General features: G+C 34.7%; 1 protein-coding gene across 1 annotated transcript in view; it reads left to right on the top strand.

Moving 5' to 3' along the window:
• Positions 1–19913, top strand: part of LOC108910634 (potassium voltage-gated channel protein Shaw-like) — a 66678-nt gene that overhangs the window by 2178 nt on the left and 44587 nt on the right. The window contains exons 2-4 of the mRNA XM_018715315.2: positions 12051–12183; positions 13551–13730; positions 16691–16888. Coding sequence (XP_018570831.1) covers positions 12051–12183; positions 13551–13730; positions 16691–16888 — 511 coding nt within the window. The remainder of the gene's footprint in view (positions 1–12050; positions 12184–13550; positions 13731–16690; positions 16889–19913) is intronic.

The raw sequence follows: 19913 nt of genomic DNA, 5'->3' as shown, positions 1-19913 counted from the left end.
AAGTTAGCTAATAATAGTTTTTGACTCACGAGATGAGAGATGTCTTGTATTATGCCTCTTAGACAATTTTACAATAATCTCGGGGATAGGACTTTTTTCGAGTTTCTCTTTTATTTTCGCTAATTTTCCTGGTGTAAATATAAAATATTAATTTTATCTCAGTATAACTTATTTAATAAAGAAATTTTCGATAAAACATGATTGAAACTTTGATCAATATATTTATTACAAGAGAACAAAATGCAAATTGATTTTAGTAATCCTGTAAAGAGACAATCATTTATTTTTTAAGATGAAAGAAGGCACATATTTATAAATTAATTGCTCGTTAAATATTTAGGTACTACATTTTATTTATACTTTGGTACCTTTGTCTATCTTTTATTCAATGCTGTGTAAAATCTCAGTAAGTTTTTCCCCTGTTTTAAAAAGTTACATAGAAATAAAAATAGTTCTGTTTTATACTGTTTTTAAATAGGAAATAAACAACCAGGTATACAAATTGTGCACTCTTAAGTTATTTTTTCTTCGTTGATGTATTAATAAAGTCGTTTAAACTTTAACAACTCCAAAATTTCTGGAGCATAACTGATAAGGAAGAATCATCCCCTAATTTCAATTTCTAAGCTGCTCCTGCAATCTTGCAGGGAACAATTAAGTAGATCAAAGGCGGCTTTTCATCAGGCACGTCGAGACAGAATCCGCTGCAGGACTGCAACTGTCCTAGCATTCGCCGAGAGTATAATGCTTGATTTATGGCGCTTAATAGTTGGCTTATTCAGATAACGACATTTCAATCTAGGATTATTACTGCTATAATTGATGAGGTTGACTTCGCGCTTACGAAAATCGATCCCTTCTCCCATCATGCGGAAATTAGACCAAGGTGGGTACTGTAGTGAAGGTTGGCTCATTCAAATTGTTAGGAAAATTATACAAATCTATTTCATTTTTATCCATTACTTTTTCAAAAATTTTCTATTTTTACGTGCAAACACCACTTTGTAGTCCCAGTCCCAGTTACAGGATAAGGTACACTGTAACTGTTTCATTATTATTGTTTCCTCTAAAAAAATCACATTTACATCAGTAATAAGCTGAGTTTAAGAGGGCCGCCTCGTAACCGTATTAAATAATCCCAAATTCTGGATCCCGCCGTCGGATCTTCCTTTCAGTTGTCTGGTCCCGATATCTGGGGAGAAGCACTGCAAAAGCCCGGATAAAAAATCTAATTTTCGCTTTAATAAAGCACCAAACAAGTGCTTTGAACTCCCAACCGTGCAGACTACGTTTTGGCTGCCGCTAAATAATCAATTTCGTAATATTTCACGTTATTAATAATTCCGAAGCTGTTGGGAATCACCTGTGAAGGGAAATAGAATCCATGAATAAGGGATGCCGGGCAAAGGGGAGCACTTCGTGTCAGAGGTTTAGTGAAAATTATTGCGTTTGTTTTCATTTGGAAATAACACTGCGGTAGAAAAAAAGTTAGTTGTAGTAAGCAAGGCGCCAGGCAAATATAAATGAGATATAAATAGTGCCGCAAATTAAGTGGAATAACCTTAAAAAAGACTGCAGATGAATTTCCATAATGTCACGGAATGTATTGATGTAATTTTAATGAAAGGAAGAAAATTCCAATATGGTAACCTCCAATAATGCCCATTCAAAAGTTTAATGAGAACTGATTAGAAATTGGTCCCATTAGTGAAAGGAATACTATTTAGAAGTAAAAGATCTTCAGTTGTTTTGGAATATACCCAATCACAGAAAAATTTAACCGTCGGTCGATGAAAATCACCTGCTTGCACACTAGATTATGATGCAGATAAGATTGATCATATTCAAAATCTTTAAAATTGTTTGGTGATATAAAATAAAGCATTTTTCGAGTGTTTTCCGATGGTTGAGTTTGACGATGTGTAAACTGAAGAATTAAAAAAAATTATTAGGTTATGAAAGAAGTAACAGCTAGTCTATTAGACAGCAAACAGATTTATTTAAGATGTTACATTAAATACGAGTACCTAGTATTAACTGTCGCAACCTTATACTTCTTCCAGTATAAGAATTTTTGTCCAATTTTTGCTTTGTAGGTAATTCATAGGTTGGTTTTTAGTAACTAAAATCATATTTCAATAACTCGTCACTAAATTTTTTTATTCACTAGTGAAATATAGTACTTTAAATAAAGAAAATGACATTAAACAACGAATTATTTCATTTTTTTTTATTTATTTGTAAAACCTTTATTGTCTAAAACATTTTAAATAAAAAAAATGCAAAAAAATAGTTACCCACTAAAAATTCATTTTTAGGGGGGTAGGGGGTGGTTTTACAAGGGTAGAAATAATCCAGAAGTAATTTTTTCGTCGGGCTACCCCAAATTAAAAAAAAGAAGGTTCTGCGTTACATAGAAGCTGAGATATTACAAATTTGACATTGTCAGTTTTTTCTTGGTTGAGAAGAAGATCCCCCCACCACCACTCCCTGAAGGGTTACTGCCGCGTACCCTTACTTTGACGGGCTCTGGATTGATCAATTATGGGCAAATTCAATTAAAATTAACAGGGCATAAAGTTTAAACCTTCATTTACAAAATGTTAAAATTTCAGGTCTTGATGTTTATAACAAATTTTTTTTCAATTTGTAGGTTTTTTTACGAGCTTTCGAATGGTGTATATAACTTATTTCGAAAGTTAAAAACCACGGAGTTATTTTATTTGTGTATTAGGGAAAATAGTGCCTTTTATTTGGTAACAATTATATACAACTAAATTTGAAAAAAAAATTAATTTTTTTTACAATTTTTTCACAATTTATTTGTAGCTGTTATTTCTTTTGTACTTTGATCGAAAATAGCTGTTTCTAGCAAAATTTTAATACAGCCTATGGTTTCGATTTATCTTCAAAATTGAAAAAAATCAGTAGCGTCCTACTATTTTTCCCTTAATAAATAATATATTTTGTTACATATCTTTACCTACGCCGATAGCGATATAAAACGTTATTTAGTTAAGTCAGGAAAAAAGAAAGTTTTCTATAAATTACTGGAATATACTAAATTATTATTTTTAGAACGTACTTAACGACTATTCCGTACATATGTAGAAAAAATCAATTTTCACAGAACTTAACGAATTCCTAACCTATATGTTCCTACCTTGGATTTGAATGGACCCTTTACTGCCAAATACGTGCCCCTCCGTGACTACAGGGGTGCTTGAATTAACCACTCACGTCCAACTACCCTTATACCATAAATTTTAAACGATTCCCCGCCCCCCTATTGTACGCCGTTGAGAATCTTATTAAACAATAAATTTGGTGGGTATAAACGATTCAGAACGCCATTCGTGGGACATCAACAGGTTACTTTGACCCAAATACCTCGTCTGTGGCCGGTCCAGTTTCCCAGATTCGCCCAAAGTTTACCACGGCGAAGCTAGATGCGCCACGACAACGGTTTTTTATTAAAGATAAAGGAGTTTTTTCCTAGTTTATCAAATTAAGTGATTCTATTGCAATTCATCTCTTTATAGACATCTGAGCTATTAATTACTGTTCCAATAAAGTGTTTGCTTCACTGTAATGATTGAAAAGGCGACATAAATACAGGATGAACTTTAATTGTGTGTATAAAGTTTCATCTTCATCTTCATCTAGTGGTTGGTCCTTTAAAAAGTCCCATAGCACAGCGGCCTAATTAGGCCTATTGTGCGTCCCACTACTAGTCCTATTCAGCAAGTAGATTTGTCCTTTTTACAAAGTCCAAAAGCTTCCTTGCTGACACTTCTCTCAGTTCCTTGGGTTCCAAATAGGGTCTCCCAAGGAGCGCCATTCTGCTACGTGCAAATCCCGGGCACTCGCCCAGGATATGCAGAGAAGTTTCATCCGCCGATTCACATCCTCGGCAGACCGGACTGTCTACAAGCTTTAGCTTATGTAGATGTTTCCTAAAGTGACAGTGTCCCGTTATGAGTCCTGTCACTCTCCTGAGCCGGATTCTATTCAAGCTCAGTAGCTCATTCGCTCTTCCCTTCGAAGGATACTCCATAAGCTCCTTAGAATGGCTATGTCCTGGCCTTGAAGTCCAGTATTTCCTATGTTCTGTCTCTGTCCATTTGCCCAGAGCCCGCCTGACCACACTGGGAGATGTGCCACAGAAGGGCTCCGGGCCAATGAACACTGTCTCGGATCCCTTCCTCGCAAGTTCATCCGCTTTCTCATTTCCACAAATGCCTTTGTGCCCTGGCACCCAACACAGTCTGACTGTATTGTTGGTGGCCAGTTCAGTTAGCATTTGTAAACAGTCCCACACCAGTTTTGAACTTACCTTGTGTGCGGCTAAAGCTTTAATTGCAGCTTGACTATCAGAGAATATATATATGAGTTTACGTCTATAACCTCTACGTACATTCTCTGCCAGACACGCCATTATCGCGAAGATTTCTGCTTGGAATACAGTAGGGAACTCCCCCAGACTGTAGCTTGCACTCCATCTGGGTCTGAGTCCATATATTCCTGCACCCGTCCCTCTGGTCATTTTGGAGCCATCTGTAAACCATACTAGGCTCCACCTTTCCAGGGTATTAAACCTTTCCTCCCACTCGCTTTGATCCTCTATTCGAGTCTCAAATGGCTTGTGGAAGTGAAACTTTGGAACCATCTTGTCGGATACCATCCCAAGAATTGGTTCCGACATAGATGTATCTTTGATCCTGGAGTGGGAACCACCCCTCCAGTCATTATTATTCCTGAGTCGATATGCTGCTAGCCGCGCTTCTCTCTCCACCACTATATGCAGCGGTGGCAGATTTAGCATGACTTCTAGTGCAGCTGTCGGGGTCGATGCCATCGCCCCCGTTATACCTAAACAGGCCAATCTCTGAATTCTATTCAGTTTTTCCTTCGCTGTGGTCTGTTGTGTTTTCTGCCACCATACCACCGCGCCGTAAAGAATCCTGGGTCTTACTATCGACGTATACAACCAGTGTGACATCTTTGGTTTCAGTCCCCAGGTTTTCCCAATAAGGCGGCGGCATACACACAGTGTCTGCTTCGCCTTACTCACCACTTTTTCCAAGTGCGCATTCCAGGTAAGCTTATTATCCAGTATCACTCCTAGATATTTTACTTCCCTGGAAAATGTAATGCCCCTCTCCCCTATTATAGGTTCAGAGAGTCCAGTTAAATTTCTTCTCCTAGTGAAGGGTACTACGACCGTTTTGTCAGGGTTTACTGACAGTGCCTGCCCCTTACACCAGTCATCTATCCATTTCAAAGCCTCTTTCATGAGTTCTGAAACGATAATATTATGTTTCCCGACTATGAGAACGACCAAGTCATCCGCATAGCCTTGTGTATAAAACCCCTTTCGATTAAGGCCCTCCAGTGCGCCGTCCACCACTAATCCCCATAACAAGGGAGACAGTACGCCTCCCTGGGGGCAGCCCCGGCCTACCTTACACCTGGATGTCTCTCCCGAAAGGGTAGCTGTTACTGTCCGGTTTCTCAACATGGTATCTATCCAACGACACAAAGTGTCTTCAAGGCCCCTGTTGCGAACTGCCGAATTAATAGATTCGAAAGGTGTATTGTCAAATGCCCCTTCAATATCTAAAAAAGCTGCCAAAGCTAGATCTTTGTCGTCCATTGCCCTCTCTATCCTAGAGACTAGGCTATGAAGGGCTGTGTCGACTGATCTGCCTGCCTGATAGGCATATTGGTACCTGTGCAGAGGATTTGCCCTCAATACCCCGTCCCTTATATGCCTGTCAACTATTCTCTCCAACGTTTTCAGGAGGAAAGATGTTAAACTTATCGGGCGATATGCCTTTGCCTGGGCATACGATGGACGCCCTGGTTTAGGAATAAACGCCACGTTCGTCGATCTCCATGCCAGCGGTATATAACCAAGTGCAATGCTGGCTCTGAAGACGTGAATTAAGACCGGAGCTAGACAGTCCACCCCCTGCTGTAACAGTACAGGTAGGATTCCATCGGCTCCTGGTGATTTAAATGGGTCAAAAGAACTTATTGCTCATCTTATTAGTGACTGACTCACCACCGTCTTGGCAACCTCCCAGTTCTGTCGAGACCCGGTCGTTACCCTCTGCTGGTGATTCCAGTCATATTCATCTCCATGATTTAATAACCTGGAGCCTGGAAAGTGAGTATTTAGAAGTAATTCCAATGGTGTATAAAGTTTAGGTAGATTTCTGTATTTTTTTGTGAAAGAATTAGGAATAGAAAAGTCATATTGAAAGTAAATGCTCATGATGCTTTAATAGAAAACTTGTTGGGATCCCCTAACTTCACGGAACTATTAAACTATAAATTTTTATACGCAATAGGATGAAAGAAATTAATTAAAAAAGTTTTTCTGTCCAATAGTTGCAGTCTTGTAGGTGTTTTATATGTTGGTTTTTAGAGACTAAAATTAAATTTCAATTACAAGTGACTAAATTTTTTAGTCATTAACGAAAAAAAATAATTATAATTTAAATAAATAAAACAATATTAAACAATTAACTATTTATTAGTATTTATACACTACTCGAAAAAATTAAGGGACCAAAAATGTTTCATAAATTTTTTTAGTGATTTTTGGAAGGCTGTATCTCAGTGAAAAATGATGGTGCCGAGATAAAAAAACCGTTTTGAAGCTTTCAAGATCTTTTGACAAAATAATTTTTTGATCTATGACACAGATCAGCATTTAGATTGAAAAAAAAAATACCGGACTCGACTTCTATGTAGCCAGGGGTTTTTGGAGTCGCTGATTCCGATGCCAAGGTCGGTTAAGCTCTATCAGGTCAGGTTCAAGGTCATCTGAAGGTCAAACTAAGAAAAGGTGGTTGAAAAAATCTGAAATAATTCATACATACGTTTTTTGGACCGTTGAGTTTGATTCTGAAGACCTCTATCACCTCATCTTCAAGATTGTTTGAAGGTTAAAGTAAGAATAGGAGGTGAAAAAAATGGGAAACAATTTTTATGAATGCTCACCTGCGTACTTTTGTTTGTTTATGTCTGCCTTTTTACCGGCACACCTGTTTGTTTGCTTGTTAAACTGTATTTAGGGTCCGCCTGTATTTTCTCTCTATCCATCTACTGAGATTCTGCCTTTCAGTCTTTATTGCACAATAAATCGAAGAACGTTTTGAAAACTTGAATAATATCTCTACTAGGACGTATCATAGTTTTGAAGAAAAAATTTTTTTCTTCCTTGACGTTAATTTGAAAAATATGCGAAAAAATTACTTTTTTTCGGTCTTATAGAAAATCTACCGCTAATTTACAAATATTGATGTTAAATATGTAAATTGTCTGAAATCTTCTGGGAAACTGAACACGTAAATTAATTTGTTAATAAAAACATTTTTTTTCCTTTTTACAATTTTCATTACGATCGTTTCTGGTTTTATCCCACCTTCATATAAACGACATCACAACCATGGATTATAAAAATGTTTCTTATGTAACAATTAAAATCTAAAAATATTTCTAAATTTTCTTATTTTATACATATTGTTAAAACAACCAATATACATATATGGAAATTAACGTCAAAATGTGAATTGAAATATGAAAATATCTGTTATAACCGACCAAGTCGAGGTGAGGAATATTCAAAAGAAATAGTAAATGTCTTTTTTTTAATTTTTTAGACGGTATGGTAGTAGAAAATTAAACTTAATTTTAAAGTAACGGAAGATCTAAAAATTTTGCAATATTATAGTACTTAATTAGGTCAAAATAAATACGTGATAATCCATCAATGTCACTGTTATTATTAATTTTCATTTCTTTTAATCTGAATCATTTCTAAAATACATCTTTTATGATAATTATTTTCATTGTTTAAAATTTTAATATTATCATCGAAATTGTGGTTATTTACTATGTCATGTTTTGCTAAGGTAGTACTATTTAAATTTTCACTTCTAATGTTATATTTATGATTGTAAATTCTCTTATGCAAAATTTGTATTGTTTGGACAATATATTTACCATTGCAGTCATTACAATTTATTTTATAAACAACATTTGTTTTATTTTGATTTGGAATTATTAGTTTAAAATTTGTAAAATATTTTTTTGTTGTTATACAGGGTGGTCCGAATTTTATGCAGGAAACTTCGAGGGCAGATTTGGAGATACAGGGTGTTGAAGTTGTAAAAAAAAATGATTTTTTGTTTATGTCTCCGGAATCTATTAACCGATCTTAATAAAATTGGTACATATAATGTATGATAGTAGGCTTTATATTTCATGAAATATGAGCTTTAAAGGTTCAACCAGTGATGTACAACTGGACAAGGGTCACCCCCTTTTTTACAAAAAAACCTACGCCACTGCATTTTTTACATGTCATTGTAACGATTTATATTTTTATCCATAAAATACGTAAAAAAGGTGACTTTAATTTTTTCCCTAAGATTCGCCGTTCTCAAGTTATTCATACCAATACCCTTGTGGCAGACACTTCTAACGATAATATTACAAGAATTTTTGTTTATGTCTAAACGTAAGTCCAATTTGTAAGCTCATCAATAAAATTTACATTTACACTCCTTTCTACACCACCTGTGAGGTAGTGTGCGATATAAACGAAAAATCTTTTTTTTTTAAATCTCAACACCCTGTATCTGTAAAACGGGGCCATTCCAGACCTATGTTTTAAGGCAAACACATATTATTTTAAAGAGATCTATCCACCCTCGAAGTTTCCTGCATAAAATTCGGACCACCCTGTATAAGTTTTATGCACTACATAATTTTTTAATATCTTTTTAATATTTTCAGACAATTTTGGAATGTATGGTAAAGAAATATAGTTTTTACATTTTAAATTATTATTATTATTATTGAAGTTTTGATTGTAAATCCCATGAATTCTTTTCTTAATCATTTATAATTTTTTTTTGGATAATTATTAATTTCTAAAACAATTTTAATTTTTTTAATATTTTTCGGTCTATTTTTTTGGATGTGATAATTTTATTGCACGGTAGTTAAACCATTAATAACGCTTTTTTATGAGTATTTGGTGAAAATGAATTAAAATTTATATATATTTTGGACTGAATTTTTTTTTTAAAACCAATTTGTTTCAATTTTTCGTCCATTATTATAGGAAATAGTTAAATCAAGAAAAGTTATAAACAAATTATGTTAATTGTGGCGAGTTTCCCAGAAGATTAATTATTATTTAAGAACAAATACTGATGATTGATAGATGAAGACTAATATTAAGAGAAATTTTTCCAGTCAAATGTACCCACAAGAACCCTATAAATTGATAAGGTGATCCATCCAACCGTTTCTCTGTTCTAAAAGATCAAAGTTTTGGGAAGAATTAAAAGAACATGTTTATTAGTTTTATTAAAACGAAAATTGAATTTCCTGAAATTAAACAATTGTTTTTCTTGGTCCCAATTGGGTTAATCATGAATGATTACCTTTACAGTGACTTTGCTATACACTAACAGATGTCGCCTACTCAGTAAATTTCGCTAATCAAGCTTAAATTCCTTTTGAGCTTTAAAATTGCAACATCCTGTACATAAAAACGTTCCCGACGCCAGATTCACACATATACAATTATTTTCCAGCAATAGGTCCATTAAATTCGCGAAAATGAACCACATAATGCGCAAAATTATCATATACGAGAGGAAAATAATATCCTAAAAGCGCGTCCCTAATCTGTGTCCTCAAGGGAACATAATAAAGCCCAGTTCCTCACAAATTACATTCCGAAATATTCTGGCTACGTGCCCACTTCATGCCAACGAGCGTTTTGTATCTCCCATTAGAAAATATGACTGGCGATTTCCTTCGGTTCGCGCATTAAAATATTAATAAATCACCCCCAAATCCTGGCGGTCACATTACGTCCGTTTTATCTTTTATGTAATAACGAACACAGCCTACTATGTAGCGTAAAGGGAACGGCTTATAATTGCCGCCGTCAGAAGTGGGATTTGGATTTTTCAGTGGGTACAATTTTGAAAGTGATTGAGATCTGTACAGGCAGGGATATTCTCATAACATGGTATTCTCTTTGTACTCCCATCTAAAAAAAACTGGTAAAAACCAACACAAACCTGTATATTGAAACTTATTCCAAACGATACCGAATTTATTACAACGTTTTTGTTACTATAAACTGTGGTTAAGTTTAAAAAACTTAGACACACATTATACCAACAAAATAATTTGTTATTTACTATTCTGAATATTTTTTTTTGATATATCAAATTTATTACGACACCTTTCTTGTTATAAACTGTGTTTGAGTTATTAAAATACAGGAGAATAAGTCACATTCTGTATACATTATAAGAACAAGAAGGGCTAGTAATGGCCCTAAAATAGTTATATATTAAAATTTAGTCAAGAAAACAGTTTATTTTATCTTAAATTAATGCAAAACAACGTGCAACAGCAAATTAAGCCGCGATTGATACGCACGGAATGAAAGTTATTGTACGATGAAAGCATGCCTTTAGTAGGGCTTGCCGTTGAATACATTTCGACCAATAGTTTTGCAGCCACACGTGCTTGATCATTATTTACACGATTAGAACTCGTTACTTCAGTTTATTAAGCAGTATTTCGTGAAGCGTCTTTGTACAGCATAAACCTTATAAACCTTATAAATTCATTTATTTCAATATTTAGGGTGTGTCTTCCATGTTAAATTATGTGACACTATGAAAAAACAAACAGTGTGTCCCGTTTTTCATGTTAACACCTCTGGAAATGTGAGAAGACTGTGTACTTTCCGCAAGCCAATTTATTTTTGCAGATAGTACCCTGCAGTGAGGTTATATTCTACTAATCTTTTTTTTTTGATGTGACAAAAGCCTGGCTTACTGCGATTTTTTAAAGGGATCGTTTTTCCAGAAAGTGGTATTAGGCATTTTTTTTACCAGGAAGATAGTATTACCACGCTATTCAACACTAAGCAAAATACCCAAATTTGATCGACAAATGTCTATTGAGTGTTTTTTATTTCGTTTTTTGCTTGTAAAATTTTTAACTCTAACGCGATTTTTTTTTTAATTTGGAGCACCTATTACTTTCATAAGAGTGCAATTTTAAATTAAAAATGCAAAATGAAAGGTTGTATTTTTTTTATTTTCAATTCCTTTAAAAAAAGTAATTAGGTACATTTCTTGGGAAAATCAAAAAATAAATCTAAATAATAAAATGATGCTTCTGTTTTAAATTTAAAAAGCTAACCGATTTCGTGAAAATTGGTATACTTTTTTTTTATGTACCAGTGACTCTTATTTGTTTTATGATGTAAGAGAAGTGTGCCTTGAAAACAATTGGTACTAGTTTAATCACAAAACAAAGAAGCTTTTTCCATTTTTGTCATTAAATTTTGAAATTGAACTGAAATTTTTAAAAGAATTGAAAATAAAAATGTTATAATTTTTATATACCTATTCTGTGCGCTTTGTACTTTTTAGGGCTTTCTAATTTTGCAGCATTTTTGCTGCACTTTTATGAAAGGAATAAGTATTAAAAATTTATAAATAAATAACGAATAGAAAAATCAACTTTAAGGTTATGTATTATACTGTATAATAGTTCTCATTTCGTGCGTATCATTAGCGGGTTTAATTTTATTGCTGTTTTATGTTGTTTTAGATTAATTTATGGTGTTTTGCCCCGATTTGGCTGATTAGTGACTGAATAAGAGAAAGGAGTAAAACTATACTATATTTTGTTTAATTTTTTTTTTAACTAACCCTATATTTCAATTTTTAATAGCATACCCAAAAACGATTCAATTTTCATTTTATATTTATGTGAAACGAAATAAATTCGAAACACTTTGCAGAGACAAGTTAAATAACCACAGTTTTGTTGCCTTTCTGTTTCCTTTCAAACATAATGTCCTCTATCCCATTCCGACCAAAGTCACGCACCTATCATTTTCCGGAACAAGTCGAATAAGTCCCAAGCTCCCCTAAGATATATGTCAGACCAGAACCGATCCGTGTAGCAATCTGCTTTATTGTTTGCAGGACTGGCAAGCTACACTACCCCACCAACGTCTGCGGGCCCCTCTTCGAGGAGGAATTGGAGTTCTGGGGGTTAGACTCCAACCAAGTGGAGCCCTGCTGCTGGAGCACGTACAGCGTCCACAGGGACACTCAGGTAAGTGTTTGTTAATGAATAATAAACCTTATAATCCACATAAAATAAAATGTGGGTTACAAAGTTATTAGACAAGGTATGAAAAAAATGTGGTTCTTCACTAAGGCTCTTGTTCCTTGAGCCCTCGAGCGTGGCGCCGCCGTTAACGTCTGCGCAGAGGTTATCCGAACATCTATTATAACCTCCAATATGTTATATCTGTTCATTAAACCTAAAACAAGTTATCATCGTCCCTAACAAAGACGTTTGAATCTTCTGAAACAATTAAAAATATCCATTGAGCCCCGTATCAGATAAATAGACAATTGAACGCCAAATACAGTCATATTTTTTCATCGGCTGTAAAAGAAATTGTCAATCAATCTTTGTTAAAGAGAACACAAAAAACTAATTGAATAAATCATCAAATATTTCTTAACTTCGTCGAGATTTTAAGTACCTTATTTCTTATTTAACGACAGGCTGTTAATTAGCGACTATCATTTAATTGTGTTTTAGCTTCTTTAAATACAGTGAGACTTCTTATTCTCCATCGGCCCCTCTCCCTCGAAAATTAGGTTAAATCAACGACGTTTCAGCTGAGTGCTACGCAGAATTCTCGAGCTTCGACTTAATAGTCGGTGCACTGCAGCTTCGCCAGTCTAATAGATATTTAAATTTTAAATCGCGTTTTCATTTCGTGTATGAATACGTAACGACTGAATAACGGTTCGAATAAAAAAGTCCACGACGTTCCGTAACATTCCTCCTCAGGCTCGTTAATTGATGGCGTTACACCGGTACCTATTTCTTGCAACGCCATGAATATTTCATGGGGATGAGTGAGAGAGAAGTGGTATTCATTTCCAGGGCCAGAATTTTTATGAAATTGGGTAAATTAAATTCTAACTTGTCTTTTACGGTCTCTGTTTAGAAACCAAGGTTGATACAACTTTTTTTATGTTAAAAATATCCCGGCAAATAGTTTGTATGATTTTGAACGTTATGGTATATGGCAGACATGTACAGGTCGACGCAGAACTGATGGTTCGCCGCCATTACAATAAAACAAAAACGCAAAAAGCAAACTTGACTGAAAATATTCCCTGTATAACATTTCATGTAAAAGTAACTTATAGAAAGGAGCCTTTTCCTCTAGTCTCCCTGTAAATCCTCGCATATACAGAGTGTCCCAATATTCCATGTACATGGACAACAACCTAATGTTTGACAAAAAAAATATTTTTTTTCGAGTAACTTTCAAATGAAATGCCTTAGAACATTTTTATTTATTGGAATATAGGACACTAATACTTCCATACATATGTCAGTTTATGACATAATAAACGAAGTAATTTGATTAATAGAACTGTCGATTTGTGTTACAGGCCACCTTGGCCATCCTGGACAAGCTGGACATCGACGCAGAGCGCCCCAGCGATGAAGAAGTGGCGCGTATGTTCGGCTACGAGGAAGCTTACTACGCGGGAACGCTCACCAGGTGGCAGCGGCTCAAGCCCAAGATCTGGGCGCTATTCGACGAACCCTATTCGTCCTCCTCCGCCAAGGTACCGCCGTTGAATGTGCATCATCGAAATGTGATTATCCGTTTTACTAACTTACTAATACTTAGATGTAGGACAGCGCTAGGACTGTCTCGGTAGATAGATTAGAAAGATTCAGAATAATTCCAGAAGTGACGTCATTACGTGCCTTGTAAGGACGTTATCAAAATTAACTTCCGCTTGCTCAAAACTACTTTCCGTTTTCTTAAAACTGAGAAATACATAGAAAAAAAGTTATTGTAATAATTTGCCAATGACTAAGCAATCAGTCTAATTCTTTTGGATCTCTCTATTTATTGTATAACTTAGAATGGGGGTCATATTTATATGTAGGGCTGCCAGAACTGAGTCGTGGGACATAGGCGTACGCATTATTTATTAAAAAGCAACAAATTAAATTGTCTACAATACACCACCATAAACACCAACGGATAGGAATTAATTACGCAACATTGGCGCGATAACAAAGGAAACAGTATACTAACGTGACGTAAACGTGAAAAGCATCTGAGGCAGCGGCTCACGCATGTCTTGGTTGACCCGCTTGGCACGCCATTGAATTGCGGCCCACTCTGTCAGCCTTATTTATTTGGAGGCTATCTTTGACCTTTAAAAACAACAATTACAATTTGAGAAAAAAAACTTGTGATCACATAAGTTCTTCTTAAACTCGTGCAAACTGAAATATATCAATATATCTATATCAGTTAAAATTTAATAAATCTTACAAGAAATATGAGTTTTTTGGAAATACTCGAAATTGTTTTTTAATGTTCGGCGTTTCGTCCGATAAAATAACATGTCGTAGTCCTACAAAAAAAAAAACTTTCTTAAAAATTGACCCTCACTTAAAGTAACACCTTATTTAACGGAATTGTGAAAGATGAGTATCTAAAAGGAATGACTGGGCACATTGCGATCTCCACAAACTGCCTTTTGGTATAATTTCACATACTTCATCTTTCAAATTCTAAACTAACCATTATTAACATACAGAAAGACACTACAGCAGACTTACAAAAGCTTACTTTTATTGTATTTTTCACTTGTATATACATACCGTTGACGTACTTCAAATTATGAAACATTTTGGGTCATAATATTTCAAATTTCCCGTTTTAAATGTATGCTTATCGCAATATCCGCTAGAGGCGTTATCTTTCTATAATTGTGGCTTAGAGATACCTACCTGTAGTGTCTTTCTTAGCTGTGCATATTATATTTTGTCAAGGCATCAATGTGTGTTGAAGTAAACTGCTGAAGGAAAATATGCAAATAATATACAGAGAGTGTCAAAATAACGCCCATAAATCGTAAGGGTAACAGATTATTAAAATATAAGGTGAATTTTGCGTGAAATACAGTTCTTTAAATTTGATTTGTTTTTTTATAATATTAGGGTAGGGGTTCTTCTTCAGTTTTTGCATATTTTCTCGAAAGTGAGTATTTTTTTGTGTAGAATTTAAAAGTACGTCAAAATTCTCACCACAAAAAAGTAGTTACTTAAAATATTCTTGATTTAACGTGCCTTGTTAAAATGTGTCAAATCTTGCAACAGAATTTTAAAACAGTTATCCCTAACCGATTGAGCTGAAATTTTGCATACACGTTCAGATTGCATGACAATGCATGGTTAGCTAAATGACGTCATTGTAAATCCAATATGACCGACCAATTATTTTTTATGTACCCCCATGATAAGGGTATGAAATGAAAGAGTTTGCTGAGAAGAATACGAAAATAAAATAACGTCACTAAAAGCTTGTTTATCATTTTTTTATACATGAACTTATTGAATTTACTAACAATATCTTTTAATGATACTTTTCGATATTACAAGAAATTGGGATAATTTGCTTGGGGCTACTTTTAAATTTTTCAAATAATTGAACTCCCTGTTCATAAAATCCAGGGTTTGACCTGATTTTTATAAAGATTGACATTTTTTCAAAAATTAAAAAAAATCAGTTTCTCTTCAAGGTACAACACTCATGGAATACACTGTATATCTTGAAAACAAAAGATGACGGATCTATAGGAAAAACCTTTATTTTTCTAATTCTCTATTACCTCTAGAAATTACGGTACGTTATTCTGAAAACTATTTTCATTTCTAAAACATGCATTGATATCTTGTCTAAGCTATTCAATGTGATAAAAAATCGTTCCAATGATATTAACCGTTTTTTATGAAAAGTACCTGTTCGAATAATTATTTACAATTAATTTCACTTCACAATATCCATAACTGATCTGGAGCTATTTGAGTCGATGTGAAAATGCTGCAATATTAGATGTCGGCTAAACTTGCTTTATATGTGCTGAAATGTCTAAGCAACTGCAAATAGCTATTCCTTCCTTAGTATTCTTAGCTTTATTGAATACTATCATGCTCCTCCCTCTAAAATCCAAGCTCTATGATAAAAAACGGCCCTCGCGCACTCTGTTTATTTCCGCAGTATGTGTTTTCACGCGAAATGGGCAACGAAACGGTTGCAATCATTCCTCGAATTCCGTCCAAAATGCAAATTAACTTAATGTTACCGCGACACGGCACATAAACTTTATACGTCAACAGTGTGACGCCTGGGGCGGGTTTCTGTTAGTTTTCATCAATTTCGGAACGCGTTTAGCTCTGCATTTTCCGCTGTCTACGGAAAATGATTTAGCTTGTCGCAACGCTTTTATTTATATGAACTATGTGCTCGGCTGTACGGAATTAAATCACCTAGAAAAGCCTGCTGAGATTTGAAGCAGTCGATGAATAAGGTCGCTATTTTTTTATATTTAGTTTTCCTCGGAATTTCACAAATCACTCGATTTAACAGAACAGAAAAAAAGTTCTCTCCCATACCACAAGATATATCGCCTATTTTGCAACCATTCCAGTCGTTAATTTTCCCCAGCTTTCCACCCACCGACCCATAAATCCTGCTAAATCGACTCGTTAATTTATGTTGTAGATTGTAGCCGGCGCGTCGGTGTTTTTCATATGCGTCTCGGTGTTTTCCTTCTGCCTGAAGACCCACCCGGAGATGAGGGTGAAGTGCGAGAACATCAAGTACCCAGAGGACAACTGCACGGAGCCCCATCCCTACTTTCTCACCGTGGATCACTTCTGTAACGCCTGGTTCACCTTCGAGCTCTCCGTGAGGCTAATAGTAAGTATTTTCCCTTTAAAACTTGGTTTGGTGGGATACAATACTTTTTACTCTACTTTAAAGGTATTAAAATAGTTCAGACAAATTAAAAAATGCTCAGAATTGTGATAGAATACAGAAAATTTTATGGAAAACGGTACAAAATATAATTTCTATACCCAACATGTAAATGACCTTTTGGAGCAATTAGGAGAGGGTCAATAGTTTGCAACATTAGATTTAGACAGTGGATATAATTAAATAGAAATACATCCTAAAGATATTGATAAAACAGCACTCAACGGGTAATGGATATTGCGAATTTCTTAGAATGCCATTTGGTTTTAAAAATGCTCTAAGAATCGAAAGCAAAATTGTACTCTAGCTGGAAAATCTACGGGTAGTAAATGGTGCACTGGGGTAAAGTGACACGGATACAATTTTTCATTATGAAATAGTCGAAGAATAAATTATTTAGATTTACAGCGGCAGACATTCGTCTCAAACTTATTTCTGTGTTACATGAAAATCTCTCGTTTTTGTGTTTTTTTTTTTAGCGAAACGACCCAGTTTTTCCGAACGATTTCTAAATAATTTGTGATCCGATTGTGATCTGTTTGAGTAGTGTCCGAATATTTGCGACACGGACTACGCCCATTAGAATTTTCTTTCTTATAAATGCATACCATATCTCGCATTTCTTCGTTACAAAATAAATTATGGCGTGGCACACGGTCGGTATTTTTAATGTTTTACATGTAAATTTACTAGAATATACTTTAAAATAATGATTTTACATAAGTTGCGTAGGCAATTGGTTTTCCTATGGATCTATCTCTGTAAGCGATCTAGAAGCTGCTGAAATGCTCTCGAACATGTTCCAGTCAGTATTTTGTGTTGAACTTTTTTGGACCATTTTCTCCTTTACGTGTTGAAATTGCATCCAATGGAAAAATAACGAATAAATCGAAAACTATACTGGTTTTGTCTACGTAAAAAAGCTAAAAAAATAGTTTTTTTCTATTAAAACTTTCATACATGTAGCTAGAAAAAAGTTCTGACTCATTTTCATCCATTACTTTGTAGCGCCTAAAGCAAAGATCGTTTTTCTCGTCCCTGAAAAGCCCCTAATCCGTATTTTCAAAGCAATTCATTGATAACTTTCTAATCACAGCCACTCAAAAAAAATTTGTCTGTACTTTTCATGCGACATATGTTATCCGTAGTATTTTTGCCTCCTGATCACGAATCCGGTGTCAGAATTGAGCTATCACATCAAAGGAATTTACTAACCTCAAAAAACAGGTCAAACATAGCAAAAATTCACGAAAAAGTGCTAGGAAAAATACACAAATTTTTGTTTCTATATTCAAATGTTCATTTATATGGTTAAAATTGATGGTTCTTTTTCTAACCTCAAAAAACAGGTCAATTAAGGTCAGATATCACGAATTTTCAAAAAAATAGCAGAATCCCGCCAAATTTGGTATACGGGGGTTTTCGGGATCGCTGATCACGGATCCGAGGTCAATTTTGCAAAATTTAAGATGGTGAATCCAAGATGGCCGACCAAATTTTCAAAAAATACCTAACACATTCGCGTCAAATTTGGTACACGGGGGTTTTCGGGGTCGCTGATTACGAATTGCGAAATTCTTATTGTAATATTTTTGTTTACTTTATAACCTGAGTACCCAATCATGTTCTTTTTTTCGGCTATATCTAATTTGTTCTTTTTTCTGTAAAAGTAGATCTATTCACGGGTTTTCTGTCTAACCTTGTAATAAACTACACAGGTAATTGATTAAATTTTGTAGTGACCCCCAAAACCCCCGTATACCAAATTTGGCGGTAATGTGTTATTTTTTGAAAATTTGGTCGACCATCCTGGATCCGCCATCTTGAATTTTGCAATATTGACCTAGGATCCGTGATCAGCGACCCAGGAAATCTCCGTATACCAAATTTGGCGCAAATCTGTTATATTTTGAAAATTCGTAATATCTGAGAATCTTAATTGATCTGTTTTTTGAGGTTAGAAAAAGAACCATCAATTCTGACCGCGAAGTCTTAACCAAATAAAATGAACATTGAACATGAATATAGAAAAAAAAATTGTATTTTTTCTAGCACTGTTTCATGAATTTTTGCTATTTTTGACCTGCTTTTGAGGTTAGGAAATTCCTGTGATGTGACAGGACATAACATGTCGTATGAAAAGTACAGATAACTTTTTTGTGTGGTTATGTAATTTTAAAGGGGTGTTGGAAAGAAAAGGAAAAATTTTAATAAATCAACAAATGTTGTATTTTTAGATGAAAATATCCCCGTAACATTCACTTCAGTTAATAAACCGCATCCCATCACTGAACACGCCAATATTTGCGGATGCATCAAATAGATATACACAAACAAACTGTATTTATACAACAAATCCAGGGAACGTGCGTACCTATCCCACCGCTAATTAAACATGGAACAGAAACATTAAAACAAAATTTGCGGAATAACAATTTGCTTCGGTTGCTGCATTGCGATCGATAACGATGCTCCCTCCTATATACTTAAAAATTAATATCTGCACAGGATGGTGCAATAATCCAAGATACAATATAAAACAGTAAGCTTATGAGGAGGAGCAGATTGCTTCCTGGAGTTTAAATTGCTTCCTCTTTCATTTATTTGGTACGTATTTCTTTTAGAAACAGTGGAAGGTACAAGTTTAGTGAAGTAATTTTTATACAGTTGAAGGACTACCTTGGAAAGTTTTGATAAGGAAGGAACTGCTTAGAAATAGGGTTAAAATTGAATTTGATGTTTACGTGAGCATCTCAGAAACATCAATTTATCTCATTTTGGGCTGAACATTTCATTGTTAGACTATAGCCTTTAAATCGAAATTTTGTCAACTTGGCTGAATTTTTGATATGAGTTAGTTTAAGGTATATTATAACAATAAGTGAGAGTAATTTTTTGTTCAACCCCCGGCCAAGGGTGGAAAAAGATAAAACAAAGGGCTTTTTCAAGATAACTCAAAAAGGGTAAG

Source organism: Anoplophora glabripennis, unplaced genomic scaffold, assembly GCF_000390285.2.
Source record: "Anoplophora glabripennis isolate ALB-LARVAE unplaced genomic scaffold, Agla_2.0 scaffold312, whole genome shotgun sequence".
Taxonomy (NCBI): Eukaryota; Metazoa; Arthropoda; class Insecta; order Coleoptera; family Cerambycidae; genus Anoplophora; species Anoplophora glabripennis.
Note: the sequence above shows the minus strand (reverse complement) of the source record. Positions and strands in the feature narration are given on the sequence as shown.